The sequence below is a fragment of the Pteropus vampyrus genome, unplaced genomic scaffold (assembly GCF_000151845.1).
Source record: "Pteropus vampyrus isolate Shadow unplaced genomic scaffold, Pvam_2.0 Scaffold23, whole genome shotgun sequence".
Taxonomy (NCBI): domain Eukaryota; kingdom Metazoa; phylum Chordata; class Mammalia; order Chiroptera; family Pteropodidae; genus Pteropus; species Pteropus vampyrus.
The window spans coordinates 11,711,730-11,727,317 of record NW_011888804.1 but is presented as its reverse complement, the minus strand read 5'-3'; the positions used below and the strand labels follow the sequence as shown (position 1 = coordinate 11,727,317).

At 49.9% G+C, this 15,588-nt stretch overlaps 2 protein-coding genes across 2 annotated transcripts in view; one reads left to right on the top strand and one right to left on the bottom strand.

Annotated features, from left to right (window-relative positions):
* Positions 1-2,043, top strand: part of GNAZ (G protein subunit alpha z) — a 56,385-nt gene extending 54,342 nt beyond the window's left edge. Inside the window, exon 3 of the mRNA XM_011356024.2 lies at positions 139-2,043. Within this exon, the coding sequence (XP_011354326.1) occupies positions 139-483 (345 nt within the window). The 3' untranslated portion in view covers positions 484-2,043. The remainder of the gene's footprint in view (positions 1-138) is intronic.
* RSPH14 (radial spoke head 14 homolog) overlaps positions 1-15,588 on the bottom strand; it is an 81,927-nt gene that overhangs the window by 64,170 nt on the left and 2,169 nt on the right. Inside the window, exons 2-3 of the mRNA XM_011356089.1 lie at positions 14,848-14,950; positions 9,073-9,191 (exon numbers count right to left, since the gene is read on the bottom strand). Coding sequence (XP_011354391.1) covers positions 9,073-9,191; positions 14,848-14,950 — 222 coding nt within the window. The remainder of the gene's footprint in view (positions 1-9,072; positions 9,192-14,847; positions 14,951-15,588) is intronic.

Sequence of the window (15,588 nt, the reverse complement as noted above, 5' to 3'; positions counted from 1 at the left end):
CTTCCCAGCAGAGGGGTGCTTTGTGGGGGCCGGCACCGGGCTGGGCAACCCGGCCGGGGGGCTTCCTCCCAGCGGGCTTCAGGCCGAGGGTCTTGCCTTGCGGCACGCTCTGACTAACGCCGGCGCCCCTCCCCGCAGAGCCGGATGGCGGAGAGCCTGCGCCTCTTCGACTCCATCTGCAACAACAACTGGTTCATCAACACCTCGCTCATCCTCTTTCTCAACAAGAAGGACCTGCTGGCGGAGAAGATCCGACGCATCCCGCTCACCGTCTGCTTCCCCGAGTACAAGGGCCAGAACACCTACGAGGAGGCCGCCGTCTACATCCAGCGGCAGTTCGAGGACCTGAACCGCAACAAGGAGACCAAGGAGATCTATTCCCACTTCACCTGCGCCACCGACACCAGTAACATCCAGTTTGTCTTTGACGCGGTGACAGACGTCATCATACAGAACAATCTCAAATACATCGGCCTTTGCTGAGGGTCCGGGCCAGCCTGTTTGCCTGCAGCAAAACCCCCCAGGGTGTCACACCCCAACCCCACTCGTGCTAGGGAGACCCGGCCCAGGGGCAGAAAACAGAGGGCCTGACGAATGTCCCCCAGCCCGTCTGCCTCCTTGGCCCCCACGATTCTGCAAACATACATATATATGGATAGATTGCTAGGTAGGTAGACAACATGCACACGCACACACAGTCTGGAGACAGCCAAGTTCCCCCAAAGTGTTGAGGTCTCTCGAAGACTTGAGGAGCTGTCACCAAGTTCCCTACAAACCCTCCCAGCCCCTTCACTTTGCCTTCCCGAGTCGGCCCCACTCTGCATGGGGGCCTGAGTGGGACTATGGGGGGCGGTGGCCAGGCCACCTGGAGCCTAGCTCTGCCCGAGCCGAGGACTAGGGACCTCGACACTGACCAGGAGGGAGGACCAGCAAGGGTCTCTGCTGGACCTTCCCTGCTGGACACGCCCACCTCTGGCCTACTCGGTACCACGTTCTTCGTTCTGGAACCAGGGTGCGAGGCCAGATGACAGCACTAACCAGACCTCCAGCCACTCACAGCTTTTTAAACAGCTTCAAAATATGCAGCAAAAATCCACACAATAACATGAGTGGCACGATTTGTTTCCAACTAGGCCAGCTGGGTTCCAGCTTTTCTTCTACGCGTCTGATGTTTTATAAATCAAACCTGGTTTTTCTTCTCTGACATCATTTTTTTTTTTTTTTTTTTTTGGCCAAACCTCGTGGTGTTTCGCAGAATAACAAATACAGACACTTTCAGATGCAGTTGAGTATTCTTTTTTAAAATGCAGATTTTCAAAACCTATTTTTTTTCAGGTGGTCCTTTTTGTGTCCGGCTTGCTGAGTGTAACAGTTGTTCTCTGGATGAGTCTGTCCCTTGCTCCCGAGCGACGCTGGGGTGACAGCCGCCCTGCGGCCGCCTCTCGGGGCAGCGTTGTACATACGCCTGTGCAGCGTCCTCTCGTTACCGGTGCGGTTTCTGCTTTGTTTTTATTTCAGAAAATAAATGTGATGTATTTAAAGAAGGTTCTTCGCCTAGGAGCGAATGAACAATCGCTAAATGTCTTGGTATTTAAAGAGTAAATTATCTGTGGCTTTGCAAGTAGAGGAAGGGGAAGGGGAGAGGTGGGGGGGGGCCCCTGCATACCGTGCTCCTGAAATGGGCTGAGAGCGGCTACGACTCCTATGAAGGCTCAGCCGGTGTTGTAGCCTGAGGGAGGCCCTGCTGGGACCCCAAGTTCTGGCCCTTCCTGCTCCAGGGCCTGTGGCACCTGCCACTGGGAAAGGACCTTGGCTGAGGACCGCGTGTAAATAGCCCCACCGCCGCCGAGAGGGAAGGCGCCGTCGGAGCCCTTGCCAAGTCTCCTTCTCTCTCTGCCTTTGTTCGGTACCCGTGTGTCCAAGATCGGTGCGCAGAATCACAGCCGAGGACTTTAAGAGATGTACAGAGGGAAGAGGAGTTGGTATGGTATGAAAGTCAAAGATTGTCTACTTTAAGAAAATAAAATATGCTGAATGAGCCAAGCCTGGTCCCAGCGTGCTGTGTGCATGCAGGGCTGATGTCTGGGGGACGGGGGGCGGGGGGGGCAGCTGGGGACACCTTCCACACTGAGGTTCCTTTCTCTGCCACCCCCCCACACACACACACATATAGGTAAAATCATCTTGAAATGAACATCAGGAACAACCTCAAGAGAGAAAAAAAAACAGTGCAGAAGAGGGGAGTCATGCTAGGCCACGCGTCCGGAGGGGCTGAGGTTTAGGAGTGATGATGGCTCTTGCCCCTCCTGCTGTCCCTGAGACCCTGCCCGGACTTTGCTGTCCCCCAGACCCCTCAAACCCTAAAGACACCTCTGCCAGGGTCAGAGTGGTCCCCGCAGAGCAGAAGAGGTCCCCTGGAGGGTACCAACGACCCCCAAAGGTGCCCTAAGGGTGTGGGGAAGAGGAGCCCCCACTGGCCTACCATTTGCTAGCCAGTCAGAGGCATCTCCGTGTGGTGGAAAGCACTAAATAGAAGTCAAAGACGTTCACCCTGCATCAGGCTCCTTCCAAATGATTTTATTTAACACACCACCAAGGCAGGTTCTCATTTTACAGATGAGGAAAGGGGCCCACGGTCAAGGTCAGGAAGCAGTAGAGACATTCTTCCCTGGAGGAACAGTGGGGGCTGGTGCCCCCCGGAGACCTGGGTCCTCTTCCCGCTCCACCAGACTGCTCTGCACCTGGACGGAAGGGGCAGGAGCCCGTGGGGAACGCAGAGCCACCCTGTGCCACCTCCGCGAATTAGGACCCACACGAAGCCCTGGGCGAGGACTGGCAGGAAGACGCGCACACGCACGCGCACACGCACAGATCCTCGGCACGCAGACACACGCGCACCGGGCACTCTTCCCTTCTCCACCCAAACCCACGTGGGGATTCCCTTCACACCTCCCCACGTCACCAAACGGCAAAAACCCAAAGGGCCCTTCGTATGAGAAGAAATAATGTGTGACTTATAACCATTGAGACTTATTTTGCGCTCTTGATGCCAACTGTGAAAAGAGCAGTCATCTCACTGTGAGCATCTTTAACCTAAAAATACACAGCTAGAGGGAAAAGGGAGGGGCCTGCCCGGGCCGGTGCTCCCCCCGGCTCCCGCCCTCCACGCAGTCTATCAGAATCCATTCTTCCTGTCAGGAGCTTGCCACAGCGTGCCCTTCCCCATCCTCACAGTCCAAGCTCCCTCGGTCTGGTCCCTCAAGGCCAAGATCCCAGAGCATTGGAAGTCCCCTCCCTCCTGCACTGCACCTCGGGCGAGGTGGGAACCTCCTTCCTCCACTGTGCCAGAACAGTGCCCAGCATGGGGAAAGCACCAGCTGAGCTCAAGGGCCAGGAGGGAAATGAGCTCGGGAACCAGCAGAGGGGACCGTGAGAGGAGGCTGGAGTTGGTGGGGGGCCATCGAAGGGGAGAGGCACTTCCCTGGTCACCGGAGCTGGTCGAGCCCCGCGCTCTGCAGATGACCAACCCCTCCCAGGTCCCACCATGAGGGCCCAGCTCCCTCTCCCAGGACACGATGAGGAGTGTGGGCTTTGGGGGTGCCATCCTCCCCCACAGCCCATGCAGCTCCTCGAGATGATTCACTGGGGGAGCTTTACTGCCACAATAGCCTCGGTTCCCCTCTGTGATGGCTCCCGCACGCTGGGCCCCTCCCACGCCCGGAAAGCCAAAATTACTGATTCTGTTTTGCAGAGACCCTGAGAAGAGATGACTTCCTACCATCGCACAGGGTATAAAGGGCGACCAGACAGGGCCTGGGTCCCCAGGGGCTGTGCTCCATCCGGCCACACTCTCTGGCCACACAAGGTCCTGGCCATTGAGGATATAATGGGCACGGAGTGTGAGTCCAGTTGGCACAGCGGCAAATGCTGGGTCCTAGGCAAGGTGCCAGCTGGTTCTGCCCAGCGCATGTCTCAAAAGGACTTGACCCCTTTGGTAATTCCATGTGTAACGGGCTGTCCCAAACCACCTGGGAATGTTATGAAAACCTGTGGAGAAGGCTGAAGGAGGCCGCCTGCCCCGAGAGAAAATGGACTGGCGCTGGGACTGTGGCCAGGTTGGACTGGGTTAGATAGGGGAGGGCTTTCTCAGCTGGGACTCGGGCGGGCAGCGTCACCATTGGTGGGCATCATCCTTTGCTAAGTCCAGGAAGGGAGCAAATGCCTATCAAAAGATGGTTATGCTGAGGATGCACCCAGAGCCCTGGTGGCCCCAGGCCTGAAGCCAATGAGAAGGGTAGTCAGCCCTGCCCCTCCACCCTGAGTGTCAGGGCTGGGGCCGGGGGCAGGGGTGGAGGCTGCTCTGGGCCACCTCGCCAGGTGGAATTGTGCACTGCAGAATGGGACCGGCACCCTGTTTTGCCTCCCGAGCAACCACTCCGCCTGGACTTGTGCTGCCACCATGGCTTCAGCTCTCCCGATTTCGCTCCAGCCCCGATGGTACACGACTCCAGGGATGTCCTCCTGCGCCTCAGGACTAGCAGGATCAGACCGGCGCCCAGCCATCTCCCTCTTTCTGAGGCTGGTCTTCTCGGGATGGGGAGGGGCAGCTGCCTCCACCCCCACCACATCCCCAAGCCCAGGCTGAACACAAGGGTCTCTGCAACGTGCTGTGGCTAAAGCCAGTGGCTCAGAGTGTGGCTCATGGGCCAGACTCCCAAGTGTGCCAGTCAGGGACCGAGGCCACCGTCAGAGAGGGGGCCTGGCCCACAGCTAGTGGGGCTGGTAAAGGGACACTTCCGGGGACTCCAGGCTATTCAGCTGCACCCCAGAAGTGAGGAAGAATCCTCAATTTCAGCATTGGAGCTGAACACCTAGCCACAAAATAAGACCCATTCCACACGAGGTTAGCAGAAGCAGGGGAAGAGACGCGCTTCCTCCAGAATCACAGGCAGGCGCTAGGGGTCCAGCTGAGGAAGAGCCTGAGCTGGCAACCTCTGTGTGGCATTTGCCTCTGCAATTCTGGTTTCTCCTGCCTGACAAGAGCACAGCAGAGCCCTGTCAGGCCGTTATCAGTCCTGTGGCTCCCCCTGCTGGTGACTCAGGGAAACAACACAGCAAGCCAGACCCTACCAAGTGCAAGGACTCAAAGGGACAATCTCTGTTCACCCCAGATACCCCAACACATTTGTCAAACAAATGAAGGAATGAGTGAGTGAGTGAGCGAGTGAGTATTGCAGCAAGAAAATAACTAACAATCTTTAAAAATATGGCATAAAACCTGCTTAACAACCCACATTTGTTGAGTGCCAGGCACATGCCAAGTGCTCCACCAAGTGCAGAAGGTGCCTGCCAGTGTGGTCATGGATAGAAAACTCATACTAACGACCGCAGTACAAGAGCCAGTTGGGCCCCAAGTGCAGACTGTCTCAGCCAAACAACACAGACGCCCATGCTACCTGTTGCTACCCATGCTCACTGATGAAACTCAGACTCTGACAGGCTTTGCTCCTGCCTAGAGACACGCTGGTAAGACTGGAGCCACTGAACCAGGTGGTCACCCCACCCAGACCCCTACGCAGAGACCTAGCGAGAACAACCTCAAGGACACAGCCACACTGGCCAACCCAGAATCCATAGCTCTCAGAGCACCCCCCCACCACCACCAGATGGACTGCCGAAAGCACCCACCATACTGCATATCTCCCTTCCTTCCTCCAGCTAGTCACCCTCACCCCCGCCCTGCCCACTGCCACATGTCCCTCACCAGAGTGTCCCCGGCTTCCCTTCTGGGCACATCACCATGAGCAGCACCCAGGAAATCCTATGATAAAAGCCAAGCCTCACCACCTGGGCCCCCGGATACCTCAACACATTTGATGAGGCCTGTCAGAACCACAGCCCCCCTGCCCCTCGAGATGCACCCAGAGCTTGTAGATTCCAGGAAATGTTGCAGGAAGGAGATAGAGGGGGTGGGACCTGTCCACCAAACCCCAGATTACCACAGAGCTTTTGTAATTAAGACAATGTTGACCTGGCAAGGGCTCGACAAGAAGACCTCAGAACAAAGCAAAACCAGTTCCAGGGACCTTCACAAGCTAAATGTGAGAAGCAAAACTCTTACTCTTTTAGAAGAAAATATGGCAGATTTTCTTCATGAGCTCTTATACAGCACCAAATTCTCTTAAACAGCAACCCCACCACCCCGCAAAAGACACACACACACACACACACACACACACACACACACACACACACGAAAAGATTGATGAAACTGACTACATTCAAATGAAAAACCAGCTAAACCGATGAGTAAACAAATACACAGCGAAAAGCCACACAACCAGCCCAGGAAATATTTCCAGTGTGTGTAACCAGCAAAGAGTTGGAACCCAGGACAAATGAAACACTCCCTTAAATCAATAAGAAATAGAAAAAACAACTCAGCAGAATGGGCTCAGACTCCCAGGAGGAGACCAGGGCGGCGCCAGGCAGAGGAAAGATGCCCCCCTCTCCCGGTCACAGGGGACAGCGAAGCCACACAACAGTGACTCGGTGTAGCACATCATCAGGTTGCTGGCGAGGATGCAGCTGGCTGGGTCGGGAAGCAAGTGCAATATCAGGAAGCTGAGGTTTGCATCCTCCGTGCCCCGCGACGCCCTCCTCCAGGGGAGGCCCTGGAGGGACTCCAGGAAAACACTCAGAGGAAAGAACCGACACGTCTGTCAGCCCGGCAGGGTGAGTATATTGCATGTTAAGTATAAATCCAAACATCGAAGGGCATGCCACGGTTACCATAATGAAATAGAGCCCACGACATGACATAGATAAATCGCAGAATTATAACGTTACATTTTTTAAGTAGCGAAGACATACATACAGCAAGGTCCATTTACATAGAGTTTGAAAACATGCAAGGAAAGGTCTATATCCAATTACATCTCTGGTAAAATATAGACATGTGCTGGAGGTATAGTCACCGAATTATTTGTGGCTCCTGGGAGGGCAGGAGAAAGGGTGCGAGTGGAGGAGGTTCGTGGGGCGCTTGGACTATACTAGTACCTTTGAACAAGAATCTCAAGCACATATGAAATACAGTAGAATATTAAGATTTAGCAAAGCTGGGTGATGGTACCAGATGTTCATTATCATCATCTCTCTACTTTTCTGAATGCTTTAAAGGTTTCCAATGCGGGGAGTACTGGTCCTTCACAGCGACACCCCATTACCCCAGTGTCTCTCAACCAGAGCCAAACAGGAGAATCGGCCAAAGTCCATTTAAGGAAGATGTGTGTAGGGCCCCACTCTTAGAGCCCCAGAGAAGATTCCACCAGCCAGGGATAGGGTGGTCTTTTTCAAAGACCACCAGAAGGTTCTGCTGTACAGCCTAGCATGCTCCCCCACATCCAGCACCCCCCTGCCAGGCCTCCACTCCTTTTGACCTGCCTCTCTTCACCTGATCCCATCGTCATTTCTCTCGGGGACCCTAATTTGGGGAGTGCTCACTCCTGGCCCTGAATGTTTATGGCATGCTTGGTGGGGTGGGGGGTACTGTGCTACATGCTTGGCGAGCATCTTTTTACTTGACTCTCGTTTCGGGCCTCAAGGCAGGTACTATCAGCCTCACTTTATTTATTTTATTTTTTTAGGGGAGGCAACCCTTGGTTGACCTCACAGATTGCAAGGACCTTATCAGCTTACAATCCCTTATTTTTTTATTTTTTATGCCTGGTCTTCCTAGGTGGTTTCTCATCCAAGTACTAACCAGACCCAACCCTGCTTAGTTTTCGAGATCAGAAGGGATCAGGCTTGTTCAGAGTAGCATGGCCGTAGACTCAGCCTCACTTTAGAGATGATCAAATAGCCTGTCTACAGGCACTCAGGGAATGAGGGGCAGGGCAGAGAGAACCCAGGTCTGTCTGACTCCTGGGCCACAAAGTCTGTCTGTCTGAAAGGATCCCCTTTAAGGCCTGATACCATGGTTCTTTGAATGAGCTTCTTATTTAAAATGCTCATTGCCTCACATGACAGGGAGGATGTCAATCTGACACAAATCTCAGCCCTCTAGCTGCTGCCAGCTGGTGGCTATTACCCTAGACTCCACATCTAATTGGGGCAGGGTGGGGGGAACACGTCGAGACAGGGTGTAGATTGGCCTTTGGGTCAGGCCTTTTTAATCCTTAAACACATGCTATGGTACTTCACAAAAGACATTTACAGGATTACAATCACCAGGGAAATAGAAATTAAAACCAAAATGAGACACTACCAAAATAGCTCAAATAAAATACCAGGAAAGATCAAGTGTGACTGAGGATAGCACCTGGAACTTCCACCCACTACTGGGGGGGCAGGGGGAGTGTAAATTGGTGTAATTATTTTTCAAAACCATTTATAGTACCTTGTAACAGAACATAAACTTATCCTATGCCCAGCAATTCTCCTAGGTATATCTCAAAAGAAATGTATACGATGTCCAAAGACATTTGTAAGAATGTTTAAAGCTGCTCTGTTCTTGGTAGAAATGATTCAAATGCCTATCAGCAACAATGGATAATAAACTATATTACCTAGTGGATAGGTAAACTGTGGTATACTCATGAATACCGCACTCCAGTACAAACCGGTAAAAATCAGTAATACATAACATACATGGATTTCAGAGACAAAATGTTAAGCAGAAGAAGCTAGAAACAAAATATTACAGACCGTATGTTTCCACTTACATACAATTTTTAAAGAGGCATACACTAATCTATGATCTTATAAATCAAAAATACTGTTTACCTGTGGATGATGTGTAGTAACTGGTATGGTCGGTGCGTGTGAGAAGCTTCTGGAGAGCTGGCAATACTGTACATATGTCTAGATCTGGGTAGTAATTCTGCGGCATATTCGCTTAGTACAACTTAATCAAATGTTCATGTATGATTTGTGTGTTTTTAATATGTCTGTTGCACCTTAATTAAAGTATGACTTTTTTAAAATATGCCCTAGACTCTGATCTGCACTGTGGCACATGCTCAACCCGGAGAAGAGACCAATGGGCCGCCCAAGCGCCCACTGCAAGCCTACCTGAAGGCACTTGGGCCAGGTGCTTGAATACCACGTGCAGATTCTTCCGGCAGGCTTTCTCGGGATCATCCAGCAGGAAGGACAGGGAAAAGATGATGTCATGCTCCAAAAAGCCTTCTCTGGGGGAGAGAAGTCGAATTCAGACCCAACTAAGACCAAACTCAGAGAGAATCCAGGAAGAACTAAGAAGGGGTCAGTTGCCCACCCTCACCCCCACCTGGAATCTGAACCCGTGCTGGCTGGTGCAGATCACATCCCTCTGGCTTCCTGAGAGAAGACGAAGGCCAGAGGTGGATCACACGTTTTGGAATCTCTCTAGGACTCCGACTCGGGTTCTTTGTGCCCAGGCTCCTTCCTTTCACTCCTCAGAGCCTCAGTCCTATTGTCTGCAAAATGGGGATGAGGTGGCAGAGGCTCATAACTGACCTCCCCTGAACTGACAGCTGAGCTGACCGGCTCTCTCCACCGGCCCAGCACTGATGCTCCAGGACAGTGCACTGCTCACTGCCCCTCCCTCTTCTCCCAGCTTGCCAGTAGCCAGCTGCTTGCCTCCAAACCTACGCATGCCTATTAGTTAGTTCTTATAATCATATAAGTTAATTGAATATTAGGTAAGCCAATTAGAAGAGAGAAGTTTGTTTTTTTTAATTTCCTTATGAACACCAAGTCGAATGCTTCAGGAAGACTCAAAAGTGAGTCTCTAAAAATCAGCGAGATGATTATAAAAGGCTCCAGAAGGTTTTTGTGTGCGGATTAGCTCATTAATGTCTGAGTTCTTGCTATACATTATATAAACCAAAGCTGCAAATTAGATGATGTTACAGGTTACAGGTGTGGTTTAAGCAAAAACGATGATGGGAAACACCAACCAGTGGACCCATTTCCAAGAAAAGGCCTGGCTGGCACATGGGGATTAATGAATGCCTAATCATTTGTGTTTTGGGGTAAAATTCACTGTTTAAGAATCATATGATCATATCAATAGATGCAGAAAAAACCTTTGACAAGATACAGCACCAATTTATGATCAAAACACTTAACAAAATTGGTATAGAAGGAAAGTACCTTAATTTAATAAAGACCACATATGACAAGTCTTCAGCCAACATTATACTTAATGGTGAAAGACTAAAAACTTTCCCTCTAAGATCAGGAACAAGGCAAGGCTGTCCACTATCGCCACTGTTATTCGATATAACATCAGAGGTCCTAGCGAGTGCAATCAGGCAAGAGAAAGATATAAAAGGCATCCAAATAAGAAACAAAGAAGTCAAACTGTCACTATTTGTGGATGACATAATTCTCTACATAGAAAACCCTAAAGACTCCACAGTAACACTACTAGAAACAATAAGCAAATACAGTAAAGTCTCTGGATACAAAATCAATGTTCAAAAATCCATAGCGTTCCTATACTCTAATAATGAAGTGTCAGAAAAAGAAGTGGAAAAAATAATTCCTTTCGCAATTGCAACAAAAAGAATAAAATACCTAGAAATAAATTTAATGAAACAAGTGAAGAACCTATATAATGAAAACTACAAGACCCTATTAAAAGAAATCAAAGAAGATACAAAGAAATGGAAAGATATTCTGTGTTCTTGGATTGGAAGAATCAACATAGTTAAAATGACCATATTACCTAAAGTATTATACAGATTTAATACAATCCTGGTCAAAATCCCATCAGCATTTTTTAAAGAAACAGAACAAAAAATCATCAGATTTGTATGGAAGCACAAAAGACCCTGAACTGCCAAAGCCATCCTGAGAAAAAAGAACGAGGCTGGAGGCATCACTCTGCCTGACTTCAAATTATACTACAAAGTGACAGTAATCAAAACGTCATAGTATTGGCATAAAAATAGATACAAGGACCAATGGATCAGAATCAAGAGTCCAGAATTAAACCCATATTTATATGGGCAAATAATTTACGACAGAAAAGCCAAAAACATACGGTGGAGAAAGGAAAGCCTCTTCAATAAATGGTGCTGGGAAAACTGGAAAGCCACCTGCAAAAGAATAAAACTAGACTATTGTCTATCACCACACACCAAAATTAACTTAAAATGGATTAAGGACCTGAATATAAGACCTGAAACAATAAAATGCATAGAAGAAACATAGGAACTAAACTCAAGGACCTTGGACTTAAAGAGAATTTTATGAATTTGACTTCAAAAGCAAGGGAAGTAAAAGTTAAAATAAATGAACGGCACTACATCAAACTAAAAAGCTTCTGCTCAGCAAAAGAAACTGTCAACAAGATAAAGAGACAACCATCTGAACGGGAAAATATATTTGCAAGCAATGCCTCCGATAAGGGTCTAATATCCAAAAGATACAAAGAACTCATACAACTCAATAATAACAAAAAACGAATGATCCAATCAAAAAAATGGGCAGAGGGTCTGAAAAGACACTTCTCCCTAGAGGACATACAAATGGTCAACAAATATATGAAAAGATGCTCAACATCACTAGTTATTAGGGAAATGCAAATCAAAACCACAATGAGATACCATCTCACACCTGTTAGAATAGCTATAGTCAACAGGACAAGTAATAACAAAGGTTGGAGAGGATGCGGAGAAAAAGGAACCCTCATACACTGCTGGTGGGACTGCAGATTGGTACAGCCACTATGGAAAACAGGATGGAGGTTCCTCAAAAACTAAGACTTGATCTACCATATGATCCAGCAATCCCTCTACTGGGTATTTACCCCAAAGACTTGAAGAGATATTTGCACACCAATGTTCATAGCAGCATTATTCACAGTGGCCAAGACATGGAAGCAACTGAAGTGTCCTACGGCAGATGATTGGCTAAAGAAGTGGTATGTATATACAATGGAATATTACTCAGCCATAAAAAGAGATGAAATACTGCCATTTGCAATAACATGGATGGACCTTGAAATAATCATACTCAAGGAAATAAGCCAGACAGAAAAAAGTTGAAAATCACATGATATCACTTACATGTGGGATATAAACCTAAAAGCAACAAATGAACAGGACAAACAGAGACTAGTAGTTACCAGAGGGGAGGGGGAAAGGGGAGGAGAGAGATAGACCGGGGAAGAGGGGGGAAGAGCAAAGAAAAAAAAAAAATTCACTCTGTAAAGGGAATATACAATCACTTCGATTCCTGGCTCTTTAATCATTTCTTTTGATTAACCAACTAACCACTAGGCCAAATCTCAATCCTCGAGAGGACTTGTCGGTCACATCTCTTAGGGCTGGGGTCAGGAATAAGTGAGAAGTCAATGTGAGGCCCTTGCCTAGTGCCCGACACACAGAAAGTGCCCAACCAACTGTGCTTCTGCCGCGGTGGCTGAGACTTAACCATATGGCAAGTTCCGAGGCATTCTGGGAGAAGAAAATCACAGTGACACCCAAGATTCAGGGGCCTTCCCTGACCACCTGGCCTGATGTGTCTGGGCCTCTTCAGTCAGCTCCCGGCCACCCACTTTGTGTCACTCGTGCTTTGTAAATCTACTATTTGTCCTTAAGGCATCTGCCCCACTTACCAGCGGGCAAGCCAGAGGGAGCCAGGGGGAGCCGGGCTATCTGGAAGGCTCCCCTGTGTGTGGGCCATCATACGAACTAACTCCTCGAGGTGACAAGAGACCTAGTTTCCGGCTTCCACCCTCATCCCCCTGCCCATCGCTACTTGTGTGGGTACAAGAGGGCAGAAGAGTTTCAACATGTGCAGATACTTAGGGCTTGATGGGCTCCGAGAGCTACTGGCTTTAGTTATAAGATCACCACTGAACCCAGACAAACTTCAGAAGTTGTCCCTAGTTCGTTTTGGCCCTTTGCATTCTTTGTCCTACGTGGCGTGGCAGAGAGAGCTGGAATTTTGGACTCCTGGACCCTGGGCACACAAGTGGCCTCACTCACGTCAGTGTGAGGGACAGCGGAGAGCACAGGCGTGTGCAGCCAGGATGCATGGGGTCCTTGGTCAGTGACAGTTTCTTCACCAGACTCCACCCCGATAATGTGGCCACAGATGGAAACCTTTCCCCCCACTCCCCACACCCAGACCTCCTTCTAGTGCCGATAAACAAACTTACCGTCACCCACACTAGGCTGGTCGTTTCCTTATAATCACCCAAGGTCGAGTATCTCTTAGCATCTGCCACCCCGCACTGGGGGTTACTACGTCATGTCCGTATCAGATCCAGAAAGAGAAAAGAAGAGCAGGAAGAACGAGAGATGCTTTGCTCCTCTGCGCCCCTAAGGTATTAAAGCACGGTCCCTGGGCCTGTATCACACAGATCGGCATGGCGAGACTTGACCAAGAGTCCTGCCAGGACACCGGGCAGGAAAGGGTGGGGGCCCTGGCCGCCTCGGCCAGGGTTCATGCCCCCACTCACTGCTCGACCCCAGGCATGTGAATGTGCAGCTTTGGTTTCTCTAAAGTAGAACAAAAGCTCAAAGACATTAATAAACAAATCTGCATGCAAAAATCTTCTAAAATCTTTTAAGATCATCTGACTTTTTTTTTTTTTTTAAAAAAAAAGAGACTCGCTTTTGAGTGTCCCTGTGGCCCCACCTCCTCACATGCACCCCATTCATAGCAACTACACATGGGATGGGGCTGGCCACATCCCCTTCCAGGGACATGAGATTAGAACTTAGAGCTGGGAGGTCGAGGGGACTGAGAGACTGTGAGGTGGCCATCTGGAGATGGCCTTGAGCAAGTGAATGTGTGCGTTCAGAGACTGTCTGAGGGGAAAGGGAGGCAGCAGTCCCCAGGGAAAGGAGCAGCTGCCCAGGCCAATGTGGGGTGGATGTTTCCGAGGTGTCCCCAGGCTGAACATTTTGCATGCATTAACGCATTGAACTCCCTGCTCCAGGAGCAGGTGCAGACAAGGACACTCGGTGTTGGGGGAGATACAGGACTTCAGTTTTTGAGACACCCTGACACTCCTGAAAGGACGTGAAGCATCTCTGAAGGGGCGTCTGTTGTTCACAGAGAGCACCCTGCCTCTGTGGTGTCCTCGGTCATCACTGTTATTCTCACTCTTCCTCCTTCCTTCTCTCTGGGTGTGTACAGTGGGCAGCAGTCCCTGGCAGGGCGCGAGGGTTCTTTCGGATTTTGGGGGTCTGTTTTTAATGCAAAGTAAAACTAGCGATCCCAGGTCAAGAGAGTGATCTGAGCTGATGTGGGAAAGTACCTCAACTCCACCACACACACACACACACGCACACACGCACACGCACACTGACTTCTAACCACAATGCTAGATGAACTCCTTTCTTTTTTTAATGTAAAATGCAAAGCTGTGCTTATACAGGAAAGGGACATTTCCAGATGCCAGAAACATAGAAAAACCTCAGCATCATGAGCAGCGTTGAAGCCACCAGCCCAGACCAGGTATGCATTTTGAGGCTTGTGTCTTAACACCTGCATGCGGACAGGAGGCAAAGTCACAGGCCCTGTAGGAGTCTGGGAGAGGGAATTGAGCCAAGAAAAGGCTAAATTGTTGCAGGTATGAGGCCTGAACTTTCTCTCTACCTTCAAGCGGGGAAGCTCGGAGCTGGAAACTAACATAAAAGCTGGTCTAGAACAGAGGGTCCCATCAGGCCCCCAAGAGGCAACCAAAACCACCCCAGAGGCCTATTCTGGCCCAAAAGAAGTCCAGCCAGAGAACTGTGCAACAGCACAACTCGGAGCGCTCGGGGTCATTCAAGGGCATGCCACCCAGGGCTGGGGTGTGGCTCCGAAGCCTGACATTCGTTTCCAGAGACAGCTGCCCACCTGCCCACGTTATGGGTCGCCATGATGTGCAGCACCTCTGTGGTCTTGATCCGCACCATGCTGTTGGTATCCTTCAGCAAAGCTTTCAGGCTCTCCAGGCAGCCTGTGAAGCAGAAAAACCTTTGGATATTTACCAGTCTCAGAAATCAAATCACCTAAAAGTCAACAGGTGAGCCCAGGTCAGGCAACAAGAAATTACCAGAGGTTCCGCTGCTTTGGGGTGCGGAGGAATCTTTACGGCTAGGATATATTTCAAAGTCGCTGAAGGGGGTTCAGTGTGCTTACACCTGGGAACTGGTTCATCTAACCCCGCTTTGTACACTTCCTACTGCTTTCTCTTGCAGTCCATTGTGGGGTTAAGAAAATGGGCTTTGCATTTGCAGAGACTGAGAGCCCAGTGCCAACCTTGTCCCTGACTAGTCATGTACCTTTGAATGGGTTACACCTAGGGATGCCGGATTGAGCAAATAAAAATCCTGTTTTATTTATTGGGCCACCCTAGCTTCACACGCCTTCTCTGAGCCTCCTTTTTCTCACCCGTTGGTTGAAGATGCTCCCTCCCTCTCAGGGCGAATGCCGTGAGAACTAACATAACACGGGCACTGCACGTGGGGTGGTGCTGGCCCAGACTCAGGCTCATTAAATAGCAACCATTATTACAGAAGCTCTGCCTGGTGGCCAAGGCCATGCCAGGACCATCCTGCCCCTGGTTTTTAAACCAGCCCTTCAGCTAAGGCTGGA